The 21,289-nt window shown below is 40.3% G+C and overlaps 4 protein-coding genes across 4 annotated transcripts; 2 read left to right on the top strand and 2 right to left on the bottom strand.

The window, feature by feature from the left end:
* Positions 1-3,382: 3,382 nt before the first annotated feature.
* On the top strand, positions 3,383-7,378 carry LOC136498091 (signal peptidase complex subunit 2-like). Its single transcript, XM_066494030.1, has 5 exons — positions 3,383-3,578; positions 3,702-3,853; positions 3,984-4,065; positions 6,317-6,459; positions 7,150-7,378. The coding sequence occupies exons 1-5, from the start codon at positions 3,471-3,473 to the stop codon at positions 7,241-7,243; spliced, it is 579 nt and encodes a 192-aa protein (XP_066350127.1). The 5' UTR covers positions 3,383-3,470; the 3' UTR covers positions 7,244-7,378.
* A 242-nt stretch (positions 7,379-7,620) lies between these two features.
* Positions 7,621-10,208, bottom strand: LOC136498092 (uncharacterized). The gene is made up of 4 exons (XM_066494031.1): positions 9,919-10,208; positions 9,402-9,554; positions 8,090-8,265; positions 7,621-7,952 (listed from the first exon to the last, which is right to left on the bottom strand). The coding sequence occupies exons 1-4, from the start codon at positions 10,075-10,077 to the stop codon at positions 7,850-7,852; spliced, it is 591 nt and encodes a 196-aa protein (XP_066350128.1). The 5' UTR covers positions 10,078-10,208; the 3' UTR covers positions 7,621-7,849.
* A 2,469-nt stretch (positions 10,209-12,677) lies between these two features.
* On the top strand, positions 12,678-20,943 carry LOC136498102 (pentatricopeptide repeat-containing protein At2g06000-like). Its single transcript, XM_066494042.1, is given in 6 exon segments — positions 12,678-13,193; positions 13,195-13,677; positions 13,679-14,531; positions 15,347-15,837; positions 19,125-19,421; positions 20,293-20,943. Coding segments are annotated over 3 exon segments (1,653 nt in total). The 5' UTR covers positions 12,678-12,770; the 3' UTR covers positions 14,426-14,531; positions 15,347-15,837; positions 19,125-19,421; positions 20,293-20,943.
* On the bottom strand, positions 15,837-19,155 carry LOC136495828 (protein LURP-one-related 6-like). Its single transcript, XM_066491646.1, has 3 exons — positions 18,147-19,155; positions 17,321-17,755; positions 15,837-17,173 (listed from the first exon to the last, which is right to left on the bottom strand). Exons 1-3 carry the CDS (start codon positions 18,369-18,371, stop codon positions 17,042-17,044), a joined length of 792 nt encoding a protein of 263 aa, XP_066347743.1. The 5' UTR covers positions 18,372-19,155; the 3' UTR covers positions 15,837-17,041.
* Positions 20,944-21,289: the final 346 nt, after the last annotated feature.

Below are 21,289 nucleotides of genomic sequence, written 5' to 3'. Positions count from 1 at the left end.
TGTGCCTAAGGGTGGGTGTGTTTGGTTCCAAGGTCGAAGTGGGTTGGGTTGGGTCAAATCCGTTTTTTTGGGCTATTCGGTACTCTCGAAGTGAGTTGAGTTGGGTCGAATCCGTTGTTGGGGGCTATTTGGTTTGGAGAATACATGGGTTGGGTTGGGTCCATCACAAAGAGAGAATTAATATTCCTGTAGATTCGGTCCGTTCCATTCCTCCGAACCGGAGAAATCAACTAAACCCACTTCGTCCGTGTGCGAGTGAAGGCAGGCGGGCCACGCGGGGCACACGCAGTGGGGGCATGCCATGCTTAGGTGGTGAGCACGAGGAACACCAGCGGCGGCGAGCACGTGCACCCATGGCGGTGGTGACCACGCATAGTGGCGTCGGCCATGCGCAGCAGCCCAGAACTTCCGTGCATGCTCTAGGGGAGTTAGGAGAAAGGAGACAAAGGATGAAGAAAGAGTGCTGAGAGGATGACGTGCGGGTCCCACATGTCAAGTATCCAATCCACCGAACTTAGCGCTTCATCCAAACAAAAAGCTGGGATGGACCCAACCCTCTACAGTAGACACGGGAAATGGGTCAAACCTAAGCTAAAAAAAATAAGGTTGGGTCCAAAACCATTCTTTTTGTCCCTAAACCAAACACGCACTAAGTTGGGCCATGTCACAACTCAAACGATTAAAAAGAAAGTCTATACAGTGGGTCGTCTATTTAAATGTCTACAGATTGTTTAATGGATGCATAGTACAATGATCAACCATAATAAGATTTGTATACCATTTTATTGTTCTTTGATACAAATAAGATCAAGTATAGATAAGATGGTCATAATTAAAAAAAAGATTTCAATTAAATAAATAAGAAGGCATTCATGTATTCACTTTATGTTGATCAAATAACTAGTTGATTGTGTGATGTTCGAGGCACTGCTTAGTTTGAAACTTATAACTAATCATGCAATCAAAGTGGTAGACATGCAATGTCTTGATAGAATCTATACATATGGTGGAGCACGGCATCAATGTTGGTGTTGTCTTCCACATTTTTCTATGCACTTAGTTTGATAGGTCCTCATGGTTGTTCTAGGTCAGATAAAGTACAAAATGATAATTTCAATAAATGATGAGCACAGATATGAATAATAAAACAAAAAGAATAGAAATAATTAAGTTCTAGACAATTCTAAATAGATCACCAACAACTATATAACATTTTTAAAAAGAAATTGTACTAGTTTTAATTTTTTAAGAAAAATAATTTTTATGATTTTAAAGATTAAAACCATACTTTTATTAATTTTACAAATAAAAAATCGCCTTGGAAACAACTTTGGACTGAATGGAGGCAGTATTTCGTAAGATTTCGACAGTTGACGGTTGTCTCATACCAGACTTTGTAGTTTAGGGTTGATAATCGGACTAATGGGTAAGTCCGAGGTTTAAAAATTAGACTGTACTTAATTACATAGTTGTTAAAATCTCTATTCTACTGTCCCATTTTGTAAATCTCTATTCTATTGTCCCATTTTATGTCTTTGCGATTTTTGTTGATTCTAGGTTCAGTTAAATGGAATCTATGATTTTCCGATTTTAGTAGTTATGATTGTATGATTTGTGATCTTACCATTAGAGTTCTGATCTGATAGAAGATCATGATTTTTGCAATCTCGCCTGATTATTTATATCCTATACTATATCTCTCCGTATGCTTTCTTTCTGTTACATCCAAACCTTCTGAAAGGATTGAGATGTCGTCTATGGTGAGGTAGAATAAGCCTAAATATAAAACACGAGATTATGTGTCACTCAATACTCACTTAGTATTTCTTGAACACTTAGGCTAGGGTTGGAAAGATTTTATTAGGCCGGTGTTTTCGGCTATTTTAGCTAAACAAGGACGAAGACTGAATTATCTTGACTTAGCCTGTTCGACTGGTATTAAAGCCGGCTGAAGCTGTTTTGTTGTCAGAGAAAAATACCGTAGATTCTAGCTGATAAGCCGGCTGATAAGTTCAAGCGAACAGACCCTTAATTTGGTTGGTTGTTACTTCGTGAGACTAGAGAATTCGGTTTCGATCGGTCTTAGCTAGTTCAGTTTAGTTCCTACGATTTGGTTAGTTATGCCCACGAGGGTCAAAGAGTCTAAACTCTAAGGGCGTACTGAACAAGATACATGCAAACACGCATCGAGGGAATGGTGCTGTTCTATCTTCTTTTTTTTTCTTTATCTCTCCATTTGAAAAGGCCGTAAAAAACTTGAAATTGTAGTTGACAAGCAACTCAAATTTTTTTGAACTTTTTATCCAACTCTCAATTTGGAAAGGTTGTCAGAAACGACCAAAGTTGACAACAACTTCCATACTGCGCTACTGTTCCTATTCTGCATTCTGAACATGGATTGAAATCTTTTCGGGAGAAATCTTAGTGCCGACGGGTCATAAAAAACTTCAAATTCTAGTTGACAAGCAACTCAAATATTATTTAATTTTTTCTTCAACTCTCAGGCCCCGTTCGGCTTACTGAAACTTAGCTGGAAGTGACTGAAAAACATTGTTCTTGCTGAAATGTTATGAAAGAAAAACAATGTTCCGACTAAAAAAAGAAGTCGAACAAGCCGGATATAAGATAAGCCGAACGAGGCCTCAGTTTGAAAAGGTACTAAGAAGAGATCAAAGTTGAAAACTAGTATCAGCTCCGTCTCTAAAAGAATACAGTCTAGCACGATGTCATATTTTAGTACTCTATAAGTTTAACCAATTATAAATAAAAAATATGCAGGTTCATAATACCAAATAAATACAATTAAATTAATTATGAAATATATTTTTATATTAAATTAATTTAAAGTTATAAATATAAATACTATTCACTAGAAACTTAATTAAACATGAATAACTTTTAATCTACAGGAGGAAGGTAGTACTTCCATACTGAGGCTACTGTTCCTGTTCTGCATTGTTGAAATCTATTTGGGAGAAATCTCACCGCGTGTTTAGTTTTAGTAGTTGGAATTTGGGGCTACGGTAGCACTTTCGTTTTTATTTGACAATTAGTGTTCAATCATGGACTAATTAGGTTTAAAACGTTCGTCTCGCAATTTCCCATCAAGCTGTGCAATTAGTTTTTTTTCGTCTACATTTAATGCTCCATGCATAGGCCGTAAATATTCGATGTGATAGGTACAACACTTTTTGAGAATTTAGGGTGGAACTAAGCGAGGCGTCAGTGCCGATGTGGCACTCCAGTGACGCGCTGCTTTTCTCCCATTGGTCCACCCGCGTGGCGGCCCTGTACGTGTACCAAGAAGCAGCCCTATGTGTAACTGACTAGCCGGTCCCAGTACACCCGCCCCACCCGTCATTGACAGATCCCGCATGTACCCACAGGCCCTCTTCTCTCATCGCTCACTCTCGCCCGCTCCGTCTACCACCACTTCCCTCCTCGTCCACGATCTCGTAGCGGCGGCGCACATGGCGAGCGACGGCGCGGCGGCTACGCCGGCGAAGGTTACCCCGAAGAAGGCCAATCTCCTCGACCCGTACTCCATCAAGCACCTTCTCGACGAGACCATCTCCGATGTACTATGCTTCACCCTAAACCCTAGCCCTCTCCTCCCTCTCCTTCCCCCTTTCTCGATCGCTCCTCCCACTTGGTTCCTCTAGATTTATTATCTGACGAGGTGGTTTTCGTGATGCGCTCAGGTCGTGAAGAGCAAGGGCTACACCGAGGACACGCGGCTGGGCAACTGGAAGCTGGGGATCGGGGCCGCCGTGATCGCTGTCGCCCTCCTCGCGCAGTTTTACCCCAAGAAGTTCCCGCAGAACCGCGAATTCCTCCTCGGCTGCATCGCACTATATCCTTTTCTTCACTGGGTTTGCCCTATCTTTTGGTTATGATGAATCGACGTTAAATCTGATTTCGGTTGGGAATCGTGTGGAATTGTTGTTTGTTGCTGTTGATCCTTGACTTAGATGGCTCGATACGTATGTGGTGTTGAATGTGGTGCTGCTGATCCTTAGCTACACCAAGGAGAAGGATGCCATCCTCTTCACCCACCCTCCTGCGGTTTGTCTCTATCTGGACTTGTTGCTCTTGAATTCTGACTTTCCAAGTGTACATGTTAATGTGCAATCTATTTCACTTTCTTCCTGACTGTACTGTATCTGACCGGAGAAGGGCGGGCCTGGTGCAAGCGGTAGAGTCTTACCGCCTGTGACCGGAAGGTCCCGGGTTCGAGTGGCGGTCTCCTCGCATTGCACAGGCGAGGGTAAGGTTTGCCACTAACACCCTTCCCCAGACCCCGCACAGAGCGGGAGCTCTCTGCACTGGGTACGCCCTTGTACTGACCGGAATCAAAATTTTAACTTCAGCTTGTGTATCTGCATATGTTAGATATATGCTTGATCATGTTTAGGGCATTAGAACTGCATGAGTGCTTGTCTTGTATACGTTCCTTCTTAAAATTCTTACTGAAGTGGTTGTGTTTAAATAGAAACATAAGCTGTCAAAGTTGCTTCTTAAAGAATGTGTAATAATGTTATATTCAACCAACAGAAGAGATTGGTTTTCAGCATGTATTTCATGTGGGAATTCATTTGCCCTTTGAACATTTTTTAAAAAGTTTTCGCCTGTTGCAAACTCCTGGTGACCCAATTACTGCTATCTATTTTCAACTGCCACAGAAGTTTTTGGCCTTTAAAAGTTATGATTTGTTTCCTTTTCTTATGCTAGACATTTTGTTTATGGAGTGGCTTTTTCTTATTGTTCGACAACTTGAGTTTTATTCATACCCTTCTCTCAGGAAGCTATGCTCAAATGTGCATTTTGCTTCCTAATTACTCAACTCATGCCTTAATTACTTTAGCATTCAATTCCAGTCAACAATGGTACACTACGTGGAGTAGTTTTTATATGGAGTGATAGACTATGCTAAGTTGTGCAATTTTGTGTACTTGGTCTCACTTTTGCTTGAATGATAAAGAACTACTTTGTTCAGTCCGTACAGATATTATTCAATGTATAAGAAATGAAACTGCATTGATAGGCATTGGCTAAACAGCAAAAGGGTGTTAGGTAGATTATTTGACTATATTTTGATTCCAGGCCCTTTACCCCAATTTCAAATGGAAAATTATATGGCACCCAGTGGTGCTGGTACCCTCTTAGCTAAAATATCGCGTTGCAATGTTTCAAAAAGAAAACATGTTTGTAGTATTGTACTACAACTAAAGTTAAGTATATTTCAACCAATGTTTTCCTAAACGGTAAACGGTCTTTACACGGTCGCCCTTCGTTTAGCGTTTAGGCTGTTTACACGGTGTTTAAACGAAGTTAAACGGTCTAAACGGTTTTGTACTTAAAAAAAATACATATAATTATATATGTGCATGTAAAAAATCAAGTATTCTAGCATTTATACATATTTATCCGAGTACAAATCAATTATTTTGGTATGTATATATATTTATGCATGTCAAAAGAACCAAATATAGATATTTATGCATGTAACATATCAAGTGTACACATTTATAAATATAATAAACTTAAGTATACAAATTTATCCATACAAAACTGAACTAGATTTACCTCGTGTTCGCCTAAACGGCCGTTTAAACAGTTGTTTAGCCCGTTTAATGCTGTTTATCTCCTTTCCGTTTATGCTATTTTTTGACCGTTTAAACAGTCAACCGTTTAATTTCCGTTTACCCCCTAAGCAAAACAGTTTACCACCGTTTACCTTTTACTGGCCGTTTAATCCATTTAGACGAACACTGATTTCAACAAATCAGTTTGAAATTCATCTTTGACGTTGAGATTAAAAAAACATAAGTGTCACTGTCAGCGCATCATGAGCAGTGCCAGGTTGTCTGCTTGCCTATTTTGTTTCTTGACATCTAGGCTGCATTTCAAACTGAATTGTTGCAACTATACTTAACTTTATGTATCCTATATACATCATTTTTATGATTTTTTTTAAACATTGCAAAATGATATTTTAGCTAATGAGGGCGCCAACCCACCTGGGCACCAAATCTGCATTGATTTCAAATTTACTTTGATATCCAGCCCTTGTGGTCACTAAAGCATATGTTTCAAAAGCAGTGCTTGTTATCTGTGCAACAATTCTTTTTGGCTAACGTGTTGCCTTGAAATTGATGTGGTATTCAATGCCTCACTTATTAGATATTGATGTGATCTTATTTTAACTATGTAAAATTGTTATTGACAGTTCTGTGAGATTTCTGTTCTTGTTTGATTCAGTATTTATTAAAGACATGATGTCTATAGCTTTACTAACTTATGGGTTTTCTCTCAGGGTTCTTTCAACAGCACTGGCCTCACTATTTCTTCGAAATTACCAAGATTCTCGGACATGTACACTCTCACAATAGCAAGTGCTGATCCGCAGTCTATCTCTGCAAACAAGCCAGTCCATTTCACTAAGAGCGTGACAAAGTGGTATGTGCCCAGTAGTCTTCAGTTCAGCAGACCTACGTTTTTTAGTCTCTGGCAGATGCATCTCTTGTGGAAATCTGAATTTTATGTAGTGATGCATCACTTTTTAATTGTATTTAAAATCTTAAATGTGTACTATCCAAAAATGCCTACTATCCAAAGTGCAATCAACTGATGCCCCTGTCAACTTTAGGATTTCGTGATTAGATGTTCATGTATGATGTACCTAAAACTCCTATATGGTTCCATAGCATGTTGTTACTCAGCAAATACCAGGTATCGATGGAAAATTGTAATGGTCGCTTTCTTGGTCTTATACCATGCCATGAAAACTGTGCAAGCTCGAGTGCATATAAATAACTCATTGTTCGAAGTGTCAACAAGGGCGGGCCTGGTGCAAGCAGTAGAGTCTTACCGCCCGTGACCGGAAGGTCCCGGGTTCGAGTCGCGGTCTCCTCGCATTGCACAGGCGAGGGTAAGGCTTGCCACTGACACCCTTCCCAGACCCCGCACAGAGCAGGGAGCTCTCTGCACTGGGTACGCCCTTACTGTTCGAAGTGTCAACAAGACGACCTAGTTCTCTTGAAATGCAGTTTGTCAATTTTTGCCCTAAATGTTACATCCTTATGACATGACTCACTTTCTTTTCCCCTAGATGTTCATTTGTACACATTTAACAATATTCTTGTGCAGGTTTACAAAGGAAGGAGTTCTTGTGGAAGGCCTGTTCTGGAAGGATGTTGAGAAGCTGATTGATGACTATAACAGTGAGCGCAAGAGTAAATGAGTTGATAGTTCGTCTCTGACCATCTGGGGAGACATTGGGTGTCTAGAGAAATCCCTAAGCTTAGCTTAATCTAAACAGACATTTTTGCTATACTGTACTGGTTGACAAATGAATGAATGCTGTTCTAGACATAAACCTTGGTCCCAAGATTTCTGTCGTGCCCGTAGATAAGTATCTGGTCTGACTGGTCACCCCTATATGTCCTAATCCTAGAAACGTGGTCCGGGCTTGCATCCTGTTTGTTCTAGTGCTTCCTTCCGCTGGAGCAGTTTTTGAAGAGAAATAAAATAACCGTTGAATCACCTTCGTTATCTCGACCACTTATGCAGGGTGTAAGCAATTACGTACTTGGGAGTAGTTTAGAACACTAAAGATCATGCTTTGACGTCGCTTACTATACTGATACTCTGGTATTTCCGAACACAAGTAGCACGAACATTATTTAATTATGCTTTCAGAAACAAGAAAAAGCCGCTCAAAGGTTTGGAGAAACTGCTTCTCAAAGCGTGGTCCTAAAGTATGGTGGTATTTGCTGTACATCAGGCACGGAGCTTCAGAATGTTTGTGGTTGATCAAGAAACTCCCTTGCCTTTCCACATTGGAAGATCAGTACCGATCTGACTGAGTAACGATAGCCTCGATCCGATCTATTGATGCATGCAACCTTCCATAGTTCATACTGAAGGCTGGTTCTCCTGTGCCAACAGCCCTGTGTAGAGCAAATATGTCAACCACAGTGTTCTTGAGTTCAAACTGTGTTCATGCAGTAAGTTTCAATGGATCCTGTTCGAATGCTTCTAATAATTATAAGCAATTTAAGTAGTGTTAGTGCTGATTCAGACTTACCCATGAATCTCAGGAAGCACATATTCTGCTTTCCATCCAATCCTCAAATCAAACCCTGGGAACAAGCTGAGTTTTGACTTGTTTCTTATCTGAGAGACACCATCTCCCCCCAGGCAAGTCGATAGCTTCCACTTCCATCCAGTTGCATTCAGATGATAATTGTGGCCAATGCCAACCTGTGAACCATTGCTGTTAAATCTCACGCACAATCAAAGCCACATAACAAATTTCTCCAAGTCAAAGTGAACTTCAATCGGAGCATTTAATTTTAACTCATTACCATTTCTGAGTTCAGCCATGTTGATTATCTGATCATGTCAGCTAGTGTAACCACTCTACCTTAACATGTTTATGGCATATTATTGGCATCTATATTAGACACAGATGATTATAGCACACCTTTTAGGGGTGAGTAATAATGTTCAATGGACTTCCTGGACAGGAAAATGGTCTATGCTCTATTCCTGATGAAGAACACAAATCTTTTCTTAACCATTTTCCATGACCAATTTTTTGCTTCCATAAATAACTAAGCACGCAATCCTTAATCATCAAATCACACACATAGGGAAGACTAGTATATCAACTAAATTTTCACCATGGAAATGTTTTAAATCACAAAAGAGAAATATATTAGACATCTATTCATCATTTGGGTAGATTCATACTTTATCTTTTCTGAACCATTTTCCATGAACAATTTTTTGCTTCCATAAATAACTAAGCACGCAATCCTTAATCATCAAATCACACACATAGGGAAGACTAGTATATCAACTAAATTTTCACCATGGAAATGTTTAAATCACAAAAGAGAAATATACTAGACATCTATTCATCATTTGGGTAGATTCATACTTCATGTAACTAGTAGGTGTTAACACATTATTCTCACTTCTTGTAATAAAACTTCATACATCCCAAGGAACAGTTCATAAAGCGGAAGTAGTAGCTTATACTTTGTACAGCAGTGATTATCCTTAGCTGGGGTGTAAAGAGATATTTGCTTCGACCAACATTGTTTATCCTATCAGAGCAGCAAATAAATAAGATTAAGGCTTTTACCAGTCTTAATATTTTTATTTCTAACTTGAACTTGCATTATGCACTACGGTAAGCATCAAATGCATAATTTGTAGTCACACAAACACATTGAGCAATTATCCAATAAACATTTGATGGGTGCACCGTTAGATGCATGTTTCATGGACAATATCAAGTTATCATGCACTTGTGGTTCTCCAAGTACAAAACTTACTTGCTGTGCCAAAAACACTATTACAACTAACAGGATTCTGCATAAGAAAAGAACCTGTAGATTTATAAACTTTGTGACTGGTATCTTCTTGGAAAGTAGCTGTATGTCGCCACTGATGGGCTTGTACTGGAATTTCCATTTCCGGTCGTAGTCTAGAGGTTTCAGTACTACCTTTGCCTCAAAGTCATTCACCTCAAGATTGTAGAACTGCAAAGACGATATATCATTACATTTTGACATTATGAAGCAGCAGAAACGAGTAACCACAGAACAGAGTAGTAACCACCACTATGGGAACGTAACCCTATAATTTCTACTAGATTTTCATCAGCTGGAGATTGTCCCTGAGTACAGGAGAGGCAAAGCTATGAAGGCACTCATTTCGAATGCAGTCATGGAGAGAATTTAGCATTTCCGAACCCAAAGTACCCATGGGAAAATCAATTTCACTATGAGAGGGAAATGATTGGAGGCAATGGACAAACAAATCTATGAGTGACGAAAATTCGCATCCAGCACTCTAGGGTTTATGGCGAGGTTTAGAATTTGGTATGAGTCCTCCAGATGAGACCTCGAGGTTGAGGCCGACGCGGAGGCCCTGGAGCTCCTTGCGGAACTTGAAGTGCAGCTCTGCCGGCACCACGTTGATCTGGTACAGCTCGTCCAGCGTCGTCGGCCCCTCCCCGGCCCCACCCTCCACCCCACCGCCGCTTCCGGAGCTCGAGGCCATCGTGTGTGAGAGAGAGGCACCCCTTTTCTGTCGTCGGTGGATTTAGGCGGCGCAGCGAAGACACGCCGCTTGCGCTTGGAGCGATGGAACAGAGCGGGCCGCCGCCCGGCCGTAATCTGGTGATGTGGCAATTTTTCAGCTCACACCCTCAAATCATCAGATACTGCATGTAGGGGACGTGGCCCTCTCTAGATATATGAGCAAAGATACCTTTTGTGGATTGGTTTCATCAAAGTAATTTTATAAGAAATTGATAAAATTATCACTGTTTGGACGTTTCAAATAGCCTGCTCGTCCAGGAAATTTTAAGCTTAAAATCCTATGATAAATTTATTGGTTGGCCTTTTCTCAACGTTATTACTCTTAAATTTTACTACTACTATGATGTTTGATGTCTTAAAATGGCGGCAGCAGCCGTCCCAACCGTTAGCTTTAAGTGCAAACGAACATGCTCAATATTTTTATCTAATATAACCGGTAAATGGTTTTCTAAATAAGAAGCTCAATGACTTTTTTTTCTATATTGAGCTATCTAACGCCATCTCTAGTGAGAACTACAAACTATGATCCTATGCGGCAGCATCTTGAGTCGATTCAAGTTTTGGAGAGCATCGAACCATCAATGCGAGACAGCGAGCGAAAAGTCGAATTGAATCTATTCATAGTGAATAAATAAATGACTTGATCCAACTTTCTAGCCTCCTAAATTTCTATCCCCGCTAATGTCGTTGACAACCATAGTGCTACAGTATCTCATAACTATAGATCTCACCTTTTGTAGGTGAAGAACTGAAGGAGGGCTATGCATCGAATGAAGAGCAGTGGTGAAGCTTAGTTAGTGCCACCCCCACTATGATCATTTTTTGATGAGGAAAGGCCATAAGCAGCATAGGATCAGAGCAGCAAAGCCGCGAAAGCGATCAAAGATTCAATATTTCAAGGCGCTTCCCATAGTCCAGACAAGGTCCGAAGGTGATCTTGCTCCTCTGTAAGCGCTACTAAGTGGACCAAACCAAGAAGAGGGCACTAATCTGGTTTAATAGTAGGGGTTACTGGAGATTGATAATAGTTTAGTTGGGATACCAAATTATACAAAGCCATGGCTCAAATTGTCTGGGTAGTTAGAGATGGCTAGGTAAGACTTAAAAGAAGAGACCACCTACTCGAAAGTATGCAAAACCACTTCTTTATATTTGATTGTTTGTAACATAAGGAGATATGTGTTACTTAGGCCGTCACTCATCTAGTTGACTAGTTCAACTTGAGGGTTTATTAATGGCTAGGTTTTTAGATAGGTTTGACAGATAAAATGAATTTGGCGAGATAATGGGTTTAGAATCTCAACAAGGTTTAGCAAAAGATTTATCAAAGCTAGGTCAGGGTCGTTACATGTACCTCTAGAGAAAAAAAACAAACCAGTTTATAGGAGTTGATTCCTAATCACATGTGGCTCTTTTTTGATAAATGGTTAAGACTCGCCATTGACAATGTATTAATTGACGTCAATTTATATGATCGTTTTTCTCGTCACTTTTGCGGGTATAATACAAGTTTTTATTTAAATTTGGACTCTGTGTTAAATCCCTTCGTGGGATATCCGATGTGATGTTTCAAAACATCCGGTGTTTGGTTTCTTTGTGCAATTAATTTTGTAAATAGTTTTGTACGGTATCACTTTTGCGGGTATAATTAGGCTTAATAAATTCGTCTCACAAATTAATCTCAATCTGTTTAATTAGTTTTGTAATTAATTTATGTTTAATACTCTAAATTAGTGTCCAAACATGCGATGTGCAGTCTCTGTCACATCAGATGTTTATACACATGCATGAACTATTAAATATAGACTTAATTATGAAACTAAATGCACATATTGAGAGTAACTGATGAGACAATTTTTTAAACCTAATTATTTCATGATTTGATAATATGGTGCTATAGTAAATATGTGCTAATGATGAATTAAATAGGCTTAATAAACTTGTCTCGTGGATTACTGAGGGCTTCTGTAATTTATTTTATTATTACTATCCGAACACTCGATGTGGCACCCTCATGTGATACCCGACGTGACACCTCGTTTTATTATTACTATTCGAACACTCGATGTGGCACCCTCGTGTGATACCCAACGTGACACCTCTAAACTTTAGTCTCTAGATTTCGTGTTTCATGAAATTGAACTAGGGGCCTGTTTGGTTTTTATAGGGGCTCCTAAAATTTATGTCACATCGAATGTTTGACACATACATGAAGTATTAAATATAGACTAATTATGAAACTAATTACACAACTTACGACTAATTTGCGAGACGAATCTTTTAAGCCTAATTAGTCCATGATTTAACAACGTGGTGCTACAATAAACATGTGCTAATGATGGATTAATTAGGCTTAAAAAATTCATTCCGTAAATTAGCCTGCATCTATGTAATTGGTTTTCTAATTAATCTATATTTAACCATGTGACATGAATTTTTAGCAGCCACTGAAGAAACAAACACGCGGCTTGTCGTTTTCGTAAGAAAAACCTCCGTATGAGAACACCCTGCGCTTTCAGTCCATCTCCTTCCATCCTCCGATGCGCGTCACTGTGACGTCCATGCTGCCTCCCCGCATCCTGAGTCCATGACCGCCGCCGCCGCCCCCTCCTCCACGCACACGTTCCGACACCCCTTCCTCCACATTCTCCGATGTTCCTACGCCACGATACGCTTCTCCTCCTCCGCCTCCGCCTACCTCCTCACCACCCCCTACTCCGCCTCCTCCACTACGCCTTCAGCCCCGAGGCCCACCCGCCGCCGCAACACCCGGCCCCGGCAGCGCCGCACGCCGCCGAGCTCTGGATCGCCAAGGCACTCGCGTCAGCGGCCCTCCTTCGTCCGCACTGCCTCCCGGCCTTCCGCGGCCTCGCGCCCTCCCCGCTTGCTGCCGCGGCCGCAGTCCGGCTCGCGCCGTGCGCCGGGTCTGCCCTCCGCATCTTCTCCACCCTGCACTCCCCGCAGCTCTCTGTACCCCCTTCTGAGCAGTCCTACAGCCACGTTATCGCGTTGCTGTGCCGGTCGGGTCGCCACAGGGACGCACTCAAGCTGTTCGACCAAATGACGGATCAGTCGGGGGTACTTACCCGATGCAGCGTTCTTCTCGTTCGTGTCCGGCTCCTGCACCAATGCTGGCCTTCTTGATGCTGCGGCGACTTTGCTCACAAAGGGCTCCCAGTTTGGTTGCCGCATTGAGCCGTATGCATATAACAACCTCTTGAACTCGTTAATTGCCCGGGGCCGTGCGCAGGATGCTGTTGCTTTGTTTGAGAGCTGGGTTCAGGATGGGCTGTATTCTCCCGATGCCTGGAGTTTTAATGTTGTCATTAAGGGGGTGTGTCGGGTGGGGAATTTCCAAAAGGCACTTGAGTTAGTTGAAAGAATGACTGAGTTTGGGTGTTCTCCAGATACCATCACACACAATATTCTTATTGATGGGCTATGCAGGGCGAAGCAGGTGAACAGGGGCCATGAGGTATTGAGGAGGCTCCTGAGGGATGGTGTTTGCATGCCCAATGTTGTGACATACACATCAGTAATATCAGGTTATTGTAAGGCCTGGCAGGATGGAGGATGCGTTGTCAGTATATAATGACATGCTTGAATCTGGAACAAGACCCAATACGGTCACATACAATGTGCTTATTAATGGATATGGAAAGGCTTCGGACATGGAATCTGCAGTGAGTATGTATCGGCAGCTGATTCTACGTCGCTGCCCTCCTGATGTTGTGACCTTTAGTTCTTTGATTGATGGATATTGTCGGTGTGGACAGCTTGATGATGCCATGAGGATTTGGAAGGAGATGGGTCAGCATCATATTCAACCAAATGTATACACTTTCTCCATCATAATACACTCACTTTGTAAGCAGAACAGATCAGCAGAAGCTCTTGGTTTTCTAAGGGAATTGAATATGCGAGCAGACATTGCTCCACAGACATTTATATATAACCCGGTCATTGATATACTCTGCAAGGGAGGAAAGGTGGATGAAGCAAACTTGATTGTAACAGACATGGAAGAGAAAGGGTGTCATCCTGACAAGTATACATATACTATTCTAATAATTGGGCACTGTATGAAGGGTAGGATAGCAGAGGCAATCACCCTTTTCCACAAAATGGTGGAAACTGGGTGTTGCCCTGACAATATTACAGTTAATTCTTTTATTAGTTGTGTTTTGAAGGCTGGGATGCCTAATGAGGTAGATCAAGTAATGCTTATTGCTTCAGGTCATGCTTCAGCTAGTCAGAAAGTTCCTTCTCACCAGAGCCAAAGACTAGATATTTCAGTTGCTGTATAGTTGAATTGTGCTAAAATAAAGAATGTAGGGAAGAGCACCTGAGCTGTCTCAGGTGCTTATTGCTGCATAGAACTGGGACTTCTCTAGATGAGAACAATGAGGCATGGTGAGTTTTCTTCTATTTTTATCAGTTGCCTCCTGCGTGGCACCTATACTAGATTGTACATTTTTTGAACTATCTCTATCTCCATTCTAACTCAAAATTACCTAATCAATGCTCTGGTTAGATTTAATAGCTTGACAGCATGCTTAATGCCCTCCCTACATTTTGGTACATCACAAATATAGTAACAATAACATGTTTAGTCTGAGGGCCCGTTTGGATCCTTGGAATTGAATTCATTCTAATAATTACAATTTAGGCATAGATTAATTAAGTTAATATAGTTATATATGGAATATATTTGTATATTTATTGTTAGGCATACAAGGGACATACTTATATGTTGCATTTCTATTGTAGGGAAGTGGATTGAAGAGTGTGTTATAAGTTGGAGAATAGAATTATAGCATAGTGATCTATAGCATCCATTTCCATCTCCCACCCTATGAATTTGAGATAGGCTTATTTGTGAGCTTGGGAATGGTATGGAATGTCAAATTCCAAGCCAAATAGCCTAATCCATTATATAGATTTCAATTCCTTCAAAATGAAGGGATCCAAACGGCCCCTGAGAGAAATGCTGGGTCTAATAGCCTGATTGGATATGCACAAATTGTGGGCAAGATTTTACTACACTGGTCATGATGTGATCATTTCTAACTTAAAGACCTAACTGGCATAAGTCCTTAGTTTGTTAACATACTTCATCATGTAAATCCCTCATTTGCACTCCAGTTTTATATTATGTAATAAAACACTACTGAAGATTGGAAGGCATTGTGCTTCTATCTTAACTCTTTTTTTTGGGTTTTTTGTAGGACATTCATCTAAAGAAACTCAGGTGTGAATATTGAGGCATTGGTTGCACCAAGGCTACCTAACTATCAAAAAGTAGTCAAACCAAGTTGATGTCGTGTAAGAATGATAAAGGTAAGCTATTTGGTGCACTGCGCATTCAGTTAAGTGATTTGCTGAGTTCCATAAAGAGGAGTCAAACAAGTGTCCATAGTGCTGCCCTGCTGCAGTGGAGCTACAAAACTTGCACACATGAATGCTGGACACCCTCCTCTAAACATCATATCCAAGCATATGCTCTGTCAGTCGCTTTGGCCTTTTGCCAAGATTCAAGAGCAGCTACATTTGGGAGATTGTTAACTGGATAAGATTGAAATAGCAGATGAGAACCCATTGTTTGAAGAATTGGATGGAAGTAGATTTACTCTCTAGCAGTGGTACTTCAGTTGTATTCTTTCTTTAGAAGACTCGATGCTTGAAGAATTGGATGGAAGTAATTTACTCTCTAGCAGAGGTACTTCATTTGTATTCTTTCTTCTCTGTGTATTGTATTGTTCATCCCCATATAGTTTTTTTTGTAGGAAAGGGTATGCAGTAGCAGTATGCACATTGTTGTGCATTCTTCATGTCTACACAAGCCTGACTATGCAGTTTTTGCTAGCTTATGTCTACACAAGCTTGACTATACAGTTTTTCCATTGCAATTTTAAACCTGCCTTTAAGGTGCTGAGTATCCAGTTTCTAGTTTTCCAAACATAATCTACAGTCTGTTGAGGAGCTTAGCGGACTGTCCTAGGAACTGGAATCACTAAGTCAAGGAAGGACTTCTATTTCTTCATGAAAGTTGCACATTTGCTTGTCTACTAGGCCTCCGATATCACACTTTTTATCTTTTTGGGAGGATTTAAGTTGGTCTCAGAATTAAAATTAATTTTAAGTTGTTCAAATGAAGTCCAATTTAAGGCAGTAACATTCTTCATAATTTCAATTACTAAGTCAAGACATTTCCCATCCTTTCTCTGTTTTCGCTGCTTAAGAGATATCACTTCATTGGACTTTTTAGATACCCACGATCCATGGCCATGGCCCTGTCGATCCAGATTTCTAGTAACTGTGGTACAATGTACACATTTAATTACTTTATTCACAATTCATGAAAATTGCAATTCTTGTGTATGGAATTATATTAAGTACCAGGTACTCCCTCCATACTCAAAAATAAAGTCGTTTTGGACAGCGACACAATCTCCAAAGTATAACTTTGACTTCTTGTTTTTATAAAAAATATTTATCGAAAAGTGATATATGTATATTTTTATGAAAGTATTTTTCAAGACAAATCTATTGATATGGTTTTCACATTTCCAAACTCAACAACCTAAAAGTTATTCATGATTTATATTCCCAATGTTTGACCCAAGTCTTGTCCAAAACGACTTTATTTTTTAGTACAGAGGGAGTATGTAACATTGGAATAGGGATGCTCATTTAGTCAGCTAGTCACATCTCTCTGTTTATTAAAAAGATAATTAAGTGGCAGCGAAAGTTAGGCTCATATCATCAGCTGGCCTCTGAATGTTATTCCATGTGGGTCATACAGTCATTATGATGGTGCCAGCATGTGTCTATTTCTTGAAGATGAAAGTAGGTTGCAAGATCAGTCCTATTGAACATTTTTCTCCTCTTATAAACAAGAGCAAATTCGCTAATTCATTCTATCAGCATCTGGTGGATTCTCCATGTATGTTGTCAAGAATTGCCATCACCCCAATGATGAAGGCTTGGTCATATCCTGACTGCACTTCCACATGGTAGAAGTCTTTGCCTCCTATCAGCTCTTTCATACCCATCTGCAGAACAGATACTATGTCTTAGATCTCAATCCCTCTGACACTGAAATGCTGGTGGCATGAATGTAATACTGCCTGTAAACTTCTACACTTTCATTTAAGTACTTGCATACACATGTACGTAACAGGATAGCACTATCTCTAGAGACGGTTATACATTTTCTTAGCCAAAAAATGCACCATGTCTATAGACATGCAGAAATAGACTTTATTATTTTCTGTGTTAATCATGACCTGGATCGGCTTGTGTATGCCTTTAATTAGTGACAACAAAAGGAATCTGCAAAGATAATGTACTACAAAAGCAGAGGTGTAGGGGATTATATAGGCGCTGCATACCTGGGCTACTATTTTTCTGGTGCAATCAACTATTGTACAGTCTCTATCTGCAAAAGATCCACTAATTTCGAAATCCCAACTTTTGCAATTCCTCTTGGGTTCAATATGAATTCTAATCGGAGCACCTTGTGCTGTGCATGATTTTGGATCAGTTAGGCTAAAAACCAACTTGTTTTTTCCCTGGTAATCTATGGAGTATCCATTCCATTTGTTCCTTGTGCTTAGCGCCTGGACAATTCCTCCCTGCGGTGTAGAGTATTAATATGGTGAGCACAAAAAAAAAAAAAACCAGAGGAAATGAAGACATTGTAGGGCAAATATGTCATATGTGTTTTTCACAAGTTATCCTTCTTGTTATTTTGTTCTCTAAGAGGTAGTCGCATTATCATAAATGGGAGCTGAAACAGAAAGGAATTCCCACATCTCCACAAAATTTAAGAGCTACCCTGTCCAAGCAAAGTGTGAAATAATGTAAAAAAGCTCATAGGAATAAGGAATTATATCAACTTAATAGAGCTACAGTTATGGACCTATCAATTAACTTTTGTTCAAGTGAAACACTCAGAATCATGGGAAATCAAGAAATCATGCACCTTTGTCCAAGGGTTACTATTTTGCAGATATGATCCGTTACCTTTTTAGAGATGAATAATATTGGTTCTCCTTCACCATCTTTGACCATAAGCTCTCCCTTGGATCCAAGTATTCCACAACCATCTACGACGAATACAATGTTATGACTGAGGTCAGTAACAACAAAACCACCACCGTTCACTACAATAGGTCTCCTCCTTATCATCAGCATTGTTGGAGTGCCTGAGCAAAAAATCTTGCTGACTACAGGAATGCTCTTGTCCATTTTTCTTGATGCTGGTCACAAGTTGGAGAGAGAGAGATTACTTGTATCTGAACCCCTGTTTCTGTTTGTCTACCTTGCCTCTACCAAGTTCTATGGCCAGCAGGCGAGTACTTATATTGGAGCAATGGATGATTGTTTCAAACAAGACAGTCTCCCAAGCTGAGAAGCAACGAGGAGAGTTCAGTAGGTTGGTGTGGTTCAAGAGTCTACAATGGAAAGTCACTGCAAGAACCTTTTCTTGCAAGTTGGACAAAAGCCCTGCATAAAGTAATTGCAGAAAAACTGTTCTGGTTTAATATAGTTTTGTCTAACTTTCACAAAGCAGCATCTGTCTGGTGGCCTTGCTCAGAAGTTTCTCCTTGCTCATTTGTATCTCTCTCTTCTGTGAGTGCTTCTTATGCACATTCTAACTGATTTCGTTGAGGTTGTAACCATTTTTTATTCTTTTCATCTCAAGCTGCTTGTAATGTCTAAGATATGGAGCACATGGCATTTTTAGATGATAATAATTTTAGCAGAACATAGAGAATTTGTCACTGGCACTGTTTCTTATATTACATATACTTTTGTCTTAATGAAGTTAGCCTTGTGTAATCCATGCTTACGGAAAGGTACCTATGGTGTCTTGGCTCTGCACACATTCTCTCTACATGCTACTATTGTTTGTAACCTAGGTGATCAATAACTTCTTTTTTTCTGTTCAACTAATAAGCTTTCATATTGCGCATGAATCCGTAAAAATGTTCTGTTCAGCAATTGAACATATGTCATCATAATTGGCAATATAAAGCATTACATATGCAGCAAACATGTTGATTAGCATGGAAGCAGTTATATATTGTGTGGTGAGCTGAAAGAAAAGGCGACATTGGAGGAAAGGTATTGAGAACAGGCCACCTGATTTTGCTAGCCTATCCAATTTGGCAAAGCGTGTTTGATCAAGCTATTAACCTATTCAAGGAAAAAATACAAGGTGCCAAATGAAACAGGTGAAGATTAGCTTTACCAACAGCGAAATGAAGGCTTGGCATCTTGTTAGCATGTCATATGGTAGGTGCCCATTGTATTCCTGTATTTTGTTCATTTCATGAGAGTTTGTCTCTTTTTGATCAGCACCTTTGAGTGCAACTATTATGAACTTTAAGTGTGCAAGCAATTTGAATTCTGAAATTTTACTGAACCTAGACTTAGTTTATTTTTGTTTTTGTTTTTTGTTTTTGTTTTTGTTTTTGCCATGCCACTAGTTAGTTTAGTGTGTTTAGAGCAAAATTTTAGCTCATTGTTGTTTGCAACTTGCTTGGGACTGAAAGGCTATGTTGTTGTTGTTATTGTTGTTGTTGTTGTTTGCACATCATATCCTTTTTCTTTTTCTTTTCTTTGTTCTAAAGACCGACATCTCTTGACGGTCCCTTTCATGCAATCAATGATGCTGGCTGGATGTGCTGAATCTTAGGATCCTTAATTTCTGAGGCACTTAGCAAGAAAAAAGTGCACCACCTATTCTTGATGCGAATACCATTTGTGTTGAAAAGGATTGGCCCTATTCTGCCACTGGTGTTTTCTGGTGGTCTGTAAAGGCTTCCTTTCTGAGGCTTAGAAAAATCCTTGACTTTCCAATATTCTTGTCCTTCACTGGTGATTAGAGGACTATTATTGAGATTTTGCGAAAACAAGTAAGTGGCAATTATTCTCTATCTGTAAACCCAACCACTACTGGCACACCAGTTCTGGAATTTTTCTATGTGCCAAGCTGCATGGCCTTGGTATCCTGACTTGGTTAATAGGCCATGTTGTTGCCGAACAGTTGAGCAAGCATTAGCTAGAGCCGTGGGCTTTTGTTGCAACCTCTAATATAGCTTTGGTACAAGATGCCTAACCTAAAGGATTCTCATGCCTAACCCTACTGTTCATTTGTGGCCAGGGAAAGTCGAATGGTAGCATTGTGGGACATCGTCAAACATTTCTGGCAAGCAAAGTCTTGGGCAGTTAACAAGGGTGTGTTGACATGTTCACTGGTGGCAAGAGGAATTGCCGGTGAGCTCTTCTCATCCCACTGAACCTTTGGGACTAAGCAATCACCTGCTAAAGGAAACTTGAATCCATCATCACGTCTCTCTGCGGAATGCAGTTTTTCTGTAGCTGGGAGCCGTGAGCCCGTGAGCGTAACTTTCGTTCTTTCTTGACCTGTGGTAGATGGAGCTACTATTCGTTGCAGCGAAAATGCTGGTCGCAGATGCAAAGTGGACGGAAGATTCACAAAAGTTGAAGACTGGTGATAACACCTACCTTTTTATTGTAGCCTCAAGACCTTTTGATTACATAAACGATGTATGATGATTGATGCTCGGAGAGATGGGTTGTTGGGCGCATGAGATGCAATAGTTTGGTTGGGCGAGGTCGTATCCTTCAGCGTGAGAACCCGCAGCTTTTGGCAGCGGATCGATGAATCGGAGAGTCACATGGTCTTCCTGAATTTATGTAGTATAGGGCCTGATTGGTTCGATTCCAAAGTTTGTAATGCCAATGATTTAGTAAGCTATGAATTTAGCTAGTATTTGGTTTGCTACCAAAACTTGTCAAACTCTTACATTTTACTTGCCAAATCTATGGTAATGTTTTTGTCCAATTTTTGGCTTGCCAAATCTTTAGCATGGTAAATTTTGCATGCCAACCAAGCAGGCCCATATTCTTTTAACTGCTCTTAAGTTTAGGGAGCAGCTATAGTAGAGGCGTCTGTTTCAAGTATTTTCAGGCGACGAACATCAGCCGTTGGTTCTCGATCCAATGTTCCTAATGTTTCTCTTCCTGTAGACTGTTATTCGTCTTTTCTCGGTTCCCCAGACTACCGCCCTCCTCTTGCTCCGGTGGTGTCCCCCGCCGTGAGGTGCTCGCCATTGTCCCCAGGGTGCGAATCCCAT

The sequence above is a fragment of the Miscanthus floridulus genome, chromosome 12 (assembly GCF_019320115.1).
Source record: "Miscanthus floridulus cultivar M001 chromosome 12, ASM1932011v1, whole genome shotgun sequence".
NCBI classification, from domain to species: Eukaryota; Viridiplantae; Streptophyta; class Magnoliopsida; order Poales; family Poaceae; genus Miscanthus; species Miscanthus floridulus.
This window is presented reverse-complemented; position numbering and strand designations above follow the sequence as displayed.